Source organism: Diorhabda carinulata, chromosome 7 (genome assembly GCF_026250575.1).
Source record: "Diorhabda carinulata isolate Delta chromosome 7, icDioCari1.1, whole genome shotgun sequence".
NCBI classification, from domain to species: Eukaryota; Metazoa; Arthropoda; class Insecta; order Coleoptera; family Chrysomelidae; genus Diorhabda; species Diorhabda carinulata.
Window position 1 is genome coordinate 20,309,357 of NC_079466.1, and position 13,889 is coordinate 20,323,245.

The following is a 13,889-nucleotide window of genomic DNA, read 5'->3' on the forward strand; positions in this document are numbered from 1 at the left end:
TTAGAGCAAAATATTTCAGTTTTTCCGTAATTTATACACTAAACACTAATTGTTTTCAAAATAGAAAGATTAGAAATAAAAAGGCAAAGTGATACAAGAGGAAATGCTATATAATATAAACAGACTTAGAAATAATATTTCGAGAACAAATAGAGTAAAGAAAAAACAAAAAAATGTATCAGATAAACCAAACTAAACAAAGTACTAGAAAGTAATTATTGTAATTCTTTAAAAACTGAGATGAATAAGACTATATCGTTACTGAATAATATCTTGAATAAAAAGAAAATAACTAAAAAAGGGAAATCGTAAAAATAAAAAAGGAAATCCGCAAAAATTCTCAGGTAAAACTCTCTTTGATTCAGTTATTACCGATTAATAATATTTCTATTTAAATTGAAATTGATTGCATTTTAAAGGAGGTGGTACTAAAAATAACACAATATGAAGAAACATCTACTACTAATTTTATTATCAACAATATTTGAAAATTTACATTTTTCACTCAACTTGTTTTACAAAAATAGTTCTTGGTTTGAACACAATATTCACGAAATTGATTATCACTAATACAATTAATAATATAACACACTACAAAAGATCAGTTACAAAAAAACAAGTGAAAATCAACAAAAATATACACACAATAATAATTCACGGTAATTTAAAAAATTCATGAAAAAACTCAATACACACTTTAGATCTTTCCAATGTCTGTTATCATATAATTCCAAAAAACCAAAGTAATTGGAAAAAATTAATGAAACATATGAGAATTTATCATACCTAATCCTATAATGTTAGAGCAAATTTTGAGTTTAATTCTTCCCAGAGCGTATCAGTTAATAATATTTATAACACAATAATGAATTCGTAAAACATACTGATAATTAAAACATTATTGGTTGATAGATTATTGAGAAAATAATTAGGTAGGTATAGACAATAAAAATGATTCTCCTTGAAGGTATGAGCTTTAATCCAGACACTTCTAGAAATTACTCAACGACCGAAAATTAATGAATAAATAATCAAATCACAAATAAATTGTGATTTTCTATCTGATCTCATATTATTATTATTTTCTTTAGTTCTTTTATATTTTTTTATTTTGATTTATCATTTTTCTAGCAAAGTTTGTCATTCATTTTTCCATAAATTGTTCTTGTTTCTAAATAACAACAAACTTTTTTCTATACCTCTCCTATCGATTTTCTTACTTCGATTTTCTCCTCTTTGGTCTTACTATTCTTATTTATCACTATATAAAAATTCATTTTCATATCTGTATACAAATTCCCTTTGATCCTTTGTACGTTTTCGTTAGTTATTATAACGAAAATATACTAAAAATCCAAGGAAATTTGTATTAAACAATTTTGATAACAATGAATAATAAACTTTGCTAGAAACATAAGGAAATATTTCTTAGACCTTTTGATATATTAATGATTCTAAATATTCTTGGTTGTTAGTGTCGATATCATATTTTGATGAAGACTGAAGCAGGTCGAAACGTCAATTTTCATCAATCTTTCAAAAAACTTAAAAAAAAACAGAAGAGACCTAAAATCAAGAACATTTGGAAGGAAATAATAATATGAGACTACTATTTAGTTCAATGTAAAAGACAAAGACATGAAGATAACTAATTATTTATGTAGAAAAGAGAATACAATATAAATCCAAAAGATACAGAGGACATGAAAGAAATTATAGAATAATAATAGAGATACCAAATTAAACAAAGAAACTTAGAATGATCAAAAGCATGAAGAATATTAAAAGACAAGATAAATTCAATGTTATAGTGAAATGTACAAAGTGAGTTTCTAGTATTAAAGCATGTATCATGATACAAACCAAATGAGTAGATATGTTTTAAAAGATAATACTAATAATAATGAGACAAATATCACAAATTACTCTATTATACAAATTTGTTTGAAGTCGATGAAAGAAAAATCTAAAGAAAATACAATACAATCGTTATGGGTAAAGTAGAAATAATTATCTAAATAATCAAGTTATTGAAATTACAATTAAATCTAACTTATAAATATGAAATATCAAATAATTAATAGTTATAATAGATATAAAACTAAAATTTGGTTAGTAAGTAAATTTTAAATCCTGTCACCAGGTAGAAGTCTCAATTACGTATTGAATTTCAGGATTTTCTATATTTGTTGTGGATTGACTGAAATAGTAAATTATAATCCATGCAGTCTCCCCACACTATATGATTTGTAATATTAATAATTTGTAAATTATGTTATTAAGATATTGAGATATAAAGTTTGCTATAAAAATGTTTTTGTAAGAAACAATCCCTTATGACAAATGTGATTTGATTTTTGAAAGTGATTTTTTCTACAAGATAATTTTTATTTCAAAAATTAAAACTGAAATATTAATTATAACACATCCATCATTCTTCTATCCTCGCTCGAAGCATGTTGGCTTGTTGGTGGAAGGATAATCATTTTTTAGATTATATGAAAGAACCTTGAAAATAGATAATTGAGGGGAGAACCTCTTGACAACGTGAATAATATACATATCCTGTATTAAAAAAACTGAATCCCTCATAAAATAGGATATTAGAATAGCCGTAATATGTCCAATTTTGGATTTTTGCCTCTCCATTCCTCCTTATCATTAGCGTTAACCATCCATTTAGATCTAATAAGTTTCTTCAGATCATCTTCCCTTGTGCTATTCCTCTTCCTTCCTTTCTTATGCGCACGTTCCTTTTTCTCTTTCGATGTTAAATGTACTTATACTAATCTTTGACCCTTTTCTCCTCTATGGGAATGTCAATACTTGAAAGCAAAAGATTAAGACCAGGAGTAGTTGTTGGAATATAAAACTTTTTGGTCATTACATGAAATTGATACTGTTTGAACGCAATTCTCATATCGGGCTTGATCAATTAGTTACTGATAGTCTACGAACCTATTATTTTTTGTCAAGCAGGACCCAACCCCCGAAAATAAAAATTGAAATTTAGAATTTTTTATTTCTTATATTAGTCATTTCACCTAACCGGGGACTCATTGTGGATATGCAATAAAATTTCGAAATTTCTGGAATCACCGTCCAACGCGGGTTTTTGAGATAACTTGGTCATCGAAACGGGCGTCAGACAGTGTAATTATGAATTTTAATAAAATGATATTGAAAAAATTGCTAAAAGTTGATATTATTTTTTAATAACATAGTTTATTCCAATAATATATAATTTTTTTAAGCTGAGATACGGTTTTAAAATTGGATATACCACTGTACAAAATCTATAAAAACTCATTTTCGTCGATAAACAATTAAAATGGAAAATAGATACATTGAGGACTGATGCTCAACATTTCTACTCTAATAAATTATTCCTCCACAATTTTATTGCATATTTGAAAATATTTACTGTACGAATTTTTTCCTAATCAACAGTATAAAATCTAATTAGTTTGACTAGAAAAACTATATTGTTTCTATTAATTATTTTTTGTTATAAAATATCTATATACACAATCTTAGATTTGGCTACGCAATAAATAAACTTCTTAGAAACTACGATTTGAAAATTTATATCCATCGTGAAGATTTACAAGGAATTAATTAAGACAATGATTCATTTAACCTCAACAATGAGTTAATTGATAACACAATATAATACGAGGTCTGGATATTAAATAACAAGACTGCGCGACTATAAGGCGCACTAGACAGGTGGAGGGGGGGTTTGTTGTTAAAAAACGAGTACTGCGTTGGGTATCTAGATGTCTTATCTATGGACGTCCAAAAACTCGTTTCCGTAACTATTATAGTATTTGTGCAGTAGCGGTTTGAATCGGACGTGTTTTTTTCTCGGGCCCAAAAACCATGTGTGACGATTTTACATGAGGAATTACATATGACAAAAGTCTGTGCGAAGTTGGTGCCAAAAAATCTGACTCCTGACCAAAAGCTCTTGCATCAACGGGTCTGCACAGATTTCCTTGAAAGGTTAGAAAAAGATTTGCTTTAATACTGACCCGATTTGAGTCGGTAAAGCGGTAAAGCAAGAAACGGCAGAACTCCTAAAGACGCTCGCCAAAAAGACTTCCAGCACTGCCTCAATCAATGGAAAAAACGTAAGGAAAGGTATTTAAATTAAAATATTTAATCTTTTCAGCCGAAGTGCACGTATAAATTTAATCAATTTTGGTCTATGTATATGAGCACTTTCTAGAAATAATTATTAATTAGGTGGATCTTTCCTTATGAATTGTTTGAATCGATTACAACTTGAAACCAATAAAAACTAGTGATCTATCATTATGGGTTGAGATAAATATCTATAATTCCTGGAGATGTGAATAAATTATTAATATATTTTTTCTACGTCCATTATAATATTCATTTTGAAGGTATCAAAATCTTTTAAAAAATTCCCTCGTTTATCGCAACATATTTGAATTTACCTAATCCAAAAAACTACACTGGGCATACATTTCGACGCTCCTCGGCGTCTCTATTAGTGGATTCCGGTGGTGATATAATTCAACTAACGAAGCATGGTGGGTGGAAATCCAACACAGTTTTGGAGGGTTATATAGACGACTCAATAAAAAACAAAATGGATTCCACAGTGCAAATTTTAAAGAGAACAACTAGTTCTAGACTTCAAGCAACATTGTAAATGTTCACGATCCTATCAATAATCCAATAAGTACTAATACAACTATAGTAATATAACTTCTTCTTCACTTCAAATTAACAATGCTCACAGTTGTACTTTCAATATTACTATGACAAAGTAATAATTAATAAAAATCTTGTCGGATTGTTTAAGTCTAAGGACGTAGAAAAAATTTCGTATGAAACTCTTGAGTAAATTAACTTATTCGTCACTCGTAAGAATTTTCAAACCGTTCTCGTGAAAAAAAATATTACTTTACTTGTTGCATAAATAACTTTATTTGATTTATCATTTTGTGAAAATAATGATTTTGATTATCTATATAATCCAAAATTGTGTATCTATTATTTCTATAAACTACTCAGAAGTACGTATTGGGTAAAAGCAATAAAAGCAATAATCTGTATATATCAAGTGATTTTTTGCGCGACCTTCCGTTACAAGAACTCATGACAATTTGGTTTCAACAAGACGGTGCTTCCAACCATAATACATTAAACGTTAGAGTACTTCTTGAAAATATGTTTAATTGGAAGGTGATTCACAGATATCTAGATATTTTTTGGCCTCCTAGGTCAGCTGATTTGACTCCCTTTGACTTTTTTTATCGTTTTTACTTAAAGCAGCAGGTTTATCAGCAAGAACCATGCGATGATGTAGACCATTTGGAGAGGATTATTTCTGGAGAATGCCAAAAAATTACCCCAAATATGATACGGAAAGTAATACAAGAGTTTGGCAAACGAACAATTGAATGTTCACAAAGAGAAGGTGGATATGTCGAAGCTGTAGGACATTGAATTAAATTTTCTTTACTTTTCAATTTCTACAATAAATAATTATTATGCATTTATTACGTATGTACATTGCAAGGTTGTTCAAAAACAGTGATATATAGAAAGATTAATCATATTTTTAACAGGTAAGAGAGATAAATTATATCCAGTCAGAATAATTAATAATGATTAGTCAATAATTACAAAACCTGATTTTCATAATAAATGGCTACAATTGCATATAACTTTTAATTCAAAACAACTTCACTTTATAACATTTTTCTGAATTTTTTTGACAAACCTCGTATACTGCTAAAAAAATTGATATCTGCTGGTTGGTTTAACTATTGGACCATGCAGAACTTTTGATCAAGAATAACTTTTCATAAAATCATGTTTTTGTCATAAACTTCTTGTTCGAATTTGATTTGAGCATATCAAAGATTAAGTTCATGCTTGTGAAATACCCTTGTTATTGCAGAGTTTCATTTTGAGAAGATATTGAATCTATATGCCCACTCACCCCTGTTTAGTGGCGATTTACCTCAGATTCAAATCGCATATTTTTTATAAACATGAATTTCATATTTCTTGTAAAAAAACAAAAATTTTAGAATCAAAATATAACTAATATATATCTAAGATATGAGATTCCAAAAATAAATTGGTTTTTCTTTTCTCTAAATGGAAAATCTGTATGAAAACAGTACCAACCTTGTGTTGTTATAGTTACAATTAAATTAAAAAAGTCTTGATACAAGTTTAAAATATTTCTTAGCTGAGAAAACTAACAAATTTGGATTCAAATTAGCTTAGACTGTTTAATGATAAATGCTGATACCCATACGTTACTACTTTCTATTTCTAGGTATATGGTTTATTGGCACATCTTTTGGACTAGAATTTTTATCTAAAATAATTTTAACCTCCAAATCGAAATCGGTCTCTGGAAAACTGTTACTTGTCCTTGTTCTTTGCCCCCAAAAATGTATAAATACACTTTTAAAGCTGGATCTGATCCTGATTCATCATGCTTATTACTAACTATCCTATCAATTTTTGTTTCGACTCTACCCGCACTAAGAGCTCTACATTTGTCATTAGATTTGGATCTATAAGTTGAATCCATCGACAGAGATTTTGGAGGTCTTTTTCTGCTAGAATGTCTATAAACTACTTTGGTATTTCTGGTAATGGTGCTTTCGTAATTTTGCATTTCTAGACCGTTTTCGTCCTCTGAATTACTGAAATTCTCTTCCGTTGAAATTAGTTTGACGATGCTTTTCCTTTCCACTTTATCGTTCATAAGAGATTTTATTTCGGGGCCCATATAGTTAGGGTTACAAAAACCAAACGGACCGTTCCTATCCCTGTCTGTGTTCTTCTGGTTCTCTTCCTGAGGCGTACCTTGAAATAGAAATATTCTGTCATCATCTATAGAAGAGTATCTTTTTATAGGATGTTCTGGGACTTGATGCAAAAAATTGTGATTGAGTGAAAATAATGCTGCGACATAAAAAAAATTCTCATACGACCCCTCGTTTCTGAGTTATATGCCTTCAAAGTTGCAAAATCATGTCACAGCATTATTTTCACGCCTTTTACTCACTCCAGATTTTTTTTTATCAAGTCCCAGAACACTGTATAAAGAGAAGACAAGATAAATTTTCAGTCTAATACTTCGGGAACAAAAATTATACAAAAATTATTGAAAAAATTATAGGTAACGAGACCTTTTATCTGGAGCCATTCAAAATATTAGTTAAACTTCATATGAAGGAGAAATAAGTATTTGTCTTCTTATTTCGCTTCGTTGTTTATTTGTTTGTGAGTGAATCCGCACCTTCTTCAAACATCCATTTAAAATAGTATCGTCCCACTGAACTATTTTTATTAAAAAAGCTCTTCCAAGCCACAATAAAAAGCCCTATACCCACAGCTTTTATTACCTCCTCGTTTGAATAAAATTTACAACCTTTTAAACTTTTTTTTAGTTGAAAAAAGAGATGATAGTCGGACGTAGCCAAATCTGGTGAATAAGGGGGGTGTTCTAGTAATTCAAACCTAAAATCACGAATTTTTTGCATGGCAACATGAGATTTGTGTGCAGGGGCGTTGTCCTGCAAAAACAAAACACCTTTGGATAGCTTTCCGCGTCTTTTCTCTTTCATCGAATAGTAATCTCCAGTTATTGTTCTACCCTTATTCAAAAAATCAATCATGATTACTCCATGGCAATATAAAAAGGCTGAAGCAAGAACTTATCCAACCGATTTTTGGACACGAAACTTCTTAGGTCTTGGAGAACCAGAGTATCGTCATTCCATCGATTGTTGCTTTGTATCTTGATCATAGAAATGTACCCATGTCTCATCCATAGTAACTATTCGGTTTAAGAAGTCTACATCGTTTTCAAATCGAGCACAGATCGAACTCAATGCTTCTACCCTTGCACGTTTTTGGTCAACATTCAAACATTTGGGTATCCAACTATATGATAAACGGGTTCGTATGAAATATTCAGTGCTTCAGATCAGATCCGTTTTAGCCCAATTCGACGGTCTAATAAAATCATGTCATGAACTGCATCGATATTTTCGGGGACTGACACAGAAACTGGCCCTCCCGATCGGTCATCATCTTCAATTTCGGAGGACATCTTTTTTTCTTCTAATTAATTGCGTAACTCTGGTTTACTTTTTTGACGTCAAACTTTACACTGACACTTCTAATAAGTTATTGTTCGTTGCTATGGTAACGCAATATTTTGTTTATGCATGGAACTGGTCTAAGCTAACTAGATATCAATACATTCTCGTAATTTCCGCATGAAAATTAATAATCGTTGAGGCTTGGTATAGGCTATACAAATAATAAAAAGATAATAAGTCAACGCAAATCAGTTATGGAGATGAAATTGTAAAAAAAAGTACTCTTGTAACGAATTTCACATTGAATATTATGATTTTATACTCACCAGTTTTAACGCTATAGCTACTAGCTGACGACAACCGATTAACAGTTTCAATACTTGCATAATCTGATGTAGAAGAAACGTTTTCTCTAGACTTTTCTTCCAGCGATTTAATCATATCTTGGTATAAGGGATTATCGGCGTATCCAATGTGTGAGCTGTAGCTTTCCCCTTTTTTAATAGGTAAGAAATTTTCATAAATATTTTTCTCGTTATTGAGATGCACTTGAACGTTATTTTTTTTCTCATTATTAGATTTGTTTTTTCCTAGTAGCTCGTTTTCGTCTTCGCTATCTAAGTAAACTAATTTCGCAGCTTCTACTGGAGTTAATACTGGAGTTGGTAGAGATAGTACAGAAAAATTTGGCACTGATATTGGTTCTCTTGGTATTTTTATTGCTGTACTATCGAATTCTACTCGTTTCTTTGGATTGATTTCTCTCAATTCTATTTCATCCGATGGAGAGTTGTCCGTACTGAATTTCTTTTTGATCACATAAGCAGATTTTGATTTTTTCATTGAGCCTGAAAATTTGAAAAAGTTAGATTTTGAAACTATATGAGGTGTACCAATGAAGTATTAAAATTGCTCTTCTTAAAAGTTGTGTCCTATGCTAGGAATGCCCTTATACTAACAGGTCCCAAAATCTTCCCCTTTCAGTATATTTTTTATATCAAATTTCCTCATAGATCGCATGTTGCTAAATCTGGCTAGAAAACTTGTAGACGGTAAACTGTTTACGTTCACTTTCGTAGTTATAGAAATGCGCGTCACTCACTGAAACTGCGTCGAACCATACTTTTGTTAACTTCCAAATTCTTGTTTCATAACTAACGAAACCAGTTTATCATGACTTGTTTCAGCTCTTGAGGGTTTTTTGGCATTCGGACGTCAATCTCAGCGAACAATGTCTAATACTACCTGAACTAAAATCCCTACGTCAACCTCGAGCTTTGCTAGGAATAATCGACTAGTAATACTTCGAGAAGTATTATCCCTGTTCAAACTCACTTCTATCCCAGGTTCTTAAGTATGGTATTATTATTCATACATTCTCCTTTTCCTTCAATCATCTCCCATCTCTCCAATCATTATTAGAGACTTGGTTCACAAGCTTGTCCTTTGGTTCCTTCTTGTTTTCTACGCATTCTTTACGGAAGTTACGTATTTTAAAATCCATCTATTCTCTTTTTGTTTTCTTTCTAATTGAGCTGAATTCTGTCTGAGCTAAATTTTTCGCCATCTAATCCAGTATCTATTATTTCATAATTATTTCCCAAAGATTACTCCGTTGATCCTATAGTTCAATTATTTGATAAGGTACCTTAATATTTATGTTAATTGTTTCAATAAATTTGCATCAGGATATTTCATTTTTTATATGAAAGAAAAGTATGTTGATTATATCACAGATTTACCTCTGCGCGGCGAAGCTACATCTGCCATATCAGTATCAATAACCTCGACTTCTGCCTGCGGACTAGCGTGTTGCCTTAACAGACTCTCCGTACTATCACCAGCGCAGCCAGTTAAAACAGTATAGCTACACTTATTACTCATCCTTGGAATGTTTAGTTGAGACAATTTTTGGATTTCTTGGAGGAATCCCCTGGAAGACCTGTTCGTTTCGGAAAACTGCTGAGCTAAATCACTTCCATCGTTATAGTTCATTTGAGTGGGTTGAAAAATGTAGGTTTTTTCGCAAGGAGCCACCTAAAAAATTTGTTATCAGAATTTCGTCACAATCTACTAGATAAATAGAGAATTAGAATTATTATTCTAAAATTTAAAAAACAAAACGGATCACCTTATTGTTCGGTAAATAGGACGAATGTCGACTGCCTCTATCTGCAGACGTACAAGTCCTTCTTCGAATTCTTAAGCATTTCGAATCCAGCGAAGTGGCTAAAGAGCCATTGAGGAGTAGCTCTGAGATTATAATGGCTATACTTTCAGAACGAGGTTGAGGCTTAGCGCCGTTAATTGTAACTTTCTCCCAACTTTCTAAAGCTAAAACATAAATTTCCCATCATAAAGTTGTTATAACTAATGTATATTGTATATCATAGTTGAGAATATTAAAGAAACTGAACACATAGTAATTTCCCTATGTCAAAGTTCAGTACATAAACTAATTTAGTAGTGTCAATTTCGATGCAAAAATGGCCTAATCTCAGTTTCTCATGTAACTAAGTGATGGCGCCACTAAATATCTTTTTCCATAGCAGTAACAAAAAAGCAAAAGGGGCCTAACCTAGTTAAATCATTTTTGCACACTGGCAACTCTGTAATTCTGACATTACTCCAATTATGAGACAATAAACCGCAAATAGTTATCGCCAGATTTGAATTTGACTATTTTGTATTCTTTGAAAGAGTTGAAAATTCAGCATCGAAATTCAATGAAGTATTCAATGAACAATTTAACCTGAGTTTTCATCCCCCTGTAACAAATTCATACAAAAAGTGTGATGAATTTAATATTAAAATTAAAGCGGCTGATAATGATGAAAAAACAAGATTTGAACAAGAAAGAAACTTGCATTTGCTCAAGGCAAATGCTGCAAGAGAAAGCTTAAAAAAAGATATAGAAATCTATAAAAATAATGAAGATGTATGCGTAATTTCGATCTTATGAAAACACTTCCAGCCCCTGTTATTAGATCAGGAATATGTAATTACAAGCGTCAACTCTGGACATACCGCTTAGGTGTTCATTATATGAAAAATGAAGAAGTGTACATGTTTTTGTGGGATGAAACTATATCAACCAGAGGTCTCCAAGAAATAGATTTCTGTTTATTTATGTTTTTTTAAAAACTATTGTAAAACATCTTATAATGTACTCTGATCAATGTGGAGGGCAAAATAGGAATAACAAGATAGCTCTTTTCGATCAGTTTATTGTTTCCAGTTCTACTGAATATGGTATTTATAAAATTGACCACAAATTTTTTATGAGCGGACCTTCATACAGGTCATGCGATCAGGATTTTGGTTTAGTGGAAAAACAGAAACGGTTCTTCGAAAACATCTATATGTCTGGACACTGGAAGCAAGTTATTTCAGCGGCTATAAAGAGTAAACCGTTCAAAATTATTTCTATGATGGAAGATTTATTTTTTTCTTGCAAATCTCTAGAAAAAAATATTAGGAATCGTAAACTATGTGGAGATAAAGGCAAAGTTGAATGGTTAAAGATGCAATGGCTAATGTTTTGTGAAGTGCTTCCTTTTAATTTTTATTCAACATCTCCCACAGCTATTGATGAGATTTTCATTGATTTTTTCAATTTTTATTTTTGTAGGGTGTAAAAAAATTAAAGATATTAATGGTAATATCGATTTTTATTCCTGGCTAAAATGGTCTAATCTTATAAATTGATATCAGGGAAATCATAAAACATAATGAAAAAGTGCCCCAACTCACAATAAGTAAATAAATATTACACTTTTTATTTCTAAAATATTAATTTAATAAAACAATCTAAATTAGCTAAAACAATAAAAAAACTAACAACAAAATAAATTTTCATTAAAATTTAAATCTGACAAATGAGTTTAAAAGATGCCATTTTATGAAGATTAATTTTTCCACATCATTATCTTCTAGTTTAGGCCATTTCTGCGCTTGCGGCCTCATATTACTGTGAAGTGTTAGCAATGTTCTAAATTTTTGTCTATCCGAAATCATCCTACTTGGATATTCAAATACTTACAACAGTTTTATAGCTTCTCGTAATACTGTCTTCATTAATCATTGGAAAAAATATTGAAATAAGGAGGAGAAAAGTAAAATGTATTATTCAAAGTGTCTTGAAGTCGCTTACTCTATACTTGTAAAATATTACCTGTCACCAATCTCGATGTTTCCCTTTTATTTTTACACAATGTTCACTCATAATAAACAAGGAATACTGTCGTTACCACAGCATCCCCTGCTACGAATCTGAAGTTGCAACCTACAGTATTTTATAAGAGAGGGAACAGATCAATTCGAGTTTACCGTGTTGAATTTAATCAAGTGAAACAATGGAAAACTCGAAAACAAAACGAGAGTGTTTTTTGTTCCATTTTAATTCATCAAATAAGAAAACCACCATAATTTGTTCTTCGTGCGTAGATGATATATATAAACAAAAAAAGATTACAGGTAAATTATATATTTTTACTCCATATATTGATTAAATATTCCATATCAAAATCGGTTGTTTTTCAAGATCAAAACATATTAAAATTAGTATACAGCTACAAGGACTCGTATTTTGATTTACGACCCATCCTACTAGCATCAGCTATGAGATTCCAATGAGAAAATGGAGTTAATTGGTTAAAATATCTTTAAAAATGGCTCTGTGTTACATGCAGATGTTTTTACTCATTTACCACTTAACAGATACCTCTAATTTCTCTCAAGGACTCGTGTTTTGATTTACGACCCATCCTACTAGCATCAGCTATGAGATTCCAATGAGAAAATGGAGTTAATTGGTTAAAATATCTTTAAAAATGGCTCTGTGTTACATGCAGATGTTTTTACTCATTTACCACTTAACAGATCCCTCTAATTTCTCTCAAGGACTCGTGTTTTGATTTACGACCCATCCTACTAGCATCAGCTATGGGATTCCAATGAGAAAATGGAGTTAATTGGTTAAAATATCTTTAAAAATCGCTCTGTGTTACATGCAGATGTTTTTACTCATTTACCACTTAACAGATCCCTCTAATTTCTCTCAAGGACTCGTGTTTTGATTTACGACCCATCCTACTAGCATCAGCTATGGGATTCCAATGAGAAAATGGAGTTAATTGGTTAAAATATCTTTAAAAATCGCTCTGTGTTACATGCAGATGTTTTTACTCATTTACCACTTAACAGATCCCTCTAATTTCTCTCAAGGACTCGTGTTTTGATTTACGACCCATCCTACTAGCATCAGCTATGGGATTCCAATGAGAAAATGGAGTTAATTGGTTAAAATATCTTTAAAAATCGCTCTGTGTTACATGCAGATGTTTTTACTCATTTACCACTTAACAGATCCCTCTAATTTCTCTCAAGGACTCGTGTTTTGATTTACGACCCATCCTACTAGCATCAGCTATGGGATTCCAATGAGAAAATGGAGTTAATTGGTTAAAATATCTTTAAAAATCGCTCTGTGTTACATGCAGATGTTTTTACTCATTTACCACTTAACAGATCCCTCTAATTTCTCTCAAGGACTCGTGTTTTGATTTACGACCCATCCTACTAGCCTCAGCTATGAGATTCCAATGAGAAAATGGAGTTAATTGGTTAAAATATCTTTAAAAATCGCTCTGTGTTACATGCAGATGTTTTTATTCATTTACCACTTAACAGATCCCTCTAATTTCTCTCAAGGACTCGTGTTTTGATTTACAACCCATCCTACTAGCATCAGCTATGGGATTCCAATGAGAAAATGGAGTT

General features: G+C 31.1%; 1 protein-coding gene across 3 annotated transcripts in view; it reads right to left on the minus strand.

Moving 5' to 3' along the window:
* Positions 1–445: 445 nt before the first annotated feature.
* Positions 446–13,889, minus strand: part of LOC130896456 (uncharacterized) — a 39,742-nt gene continuing 26,298 nt past the window's right edge. For all 3 annotated transcript variants that reach the window (XM_057804594.1, XM_057804595.1, XM_057804596.1), the window contains exons 6-9: positions 10,240–10,442; positions 9,851–10,145; positions 8,435–8,956; positions 446–6,864 (exon numbers count right to left, since the gene is read on the minus strand). In XM_057804594.1, the coding sequence (XP_057660577.1) occupies positions 6,368–6,864; positions 8,435–8,956; positions 9,851–10,145; positions 10,240–10,442 (1,517 nt within the window). In that variant the 3' untranslated portion in view covers positions 446–6,367. The remainder of the gene's footprint in view (positions 6,865–8,434; positions 8,957–9,850; positions 10,146–10,239; positions 10,443–13,889) is intronic.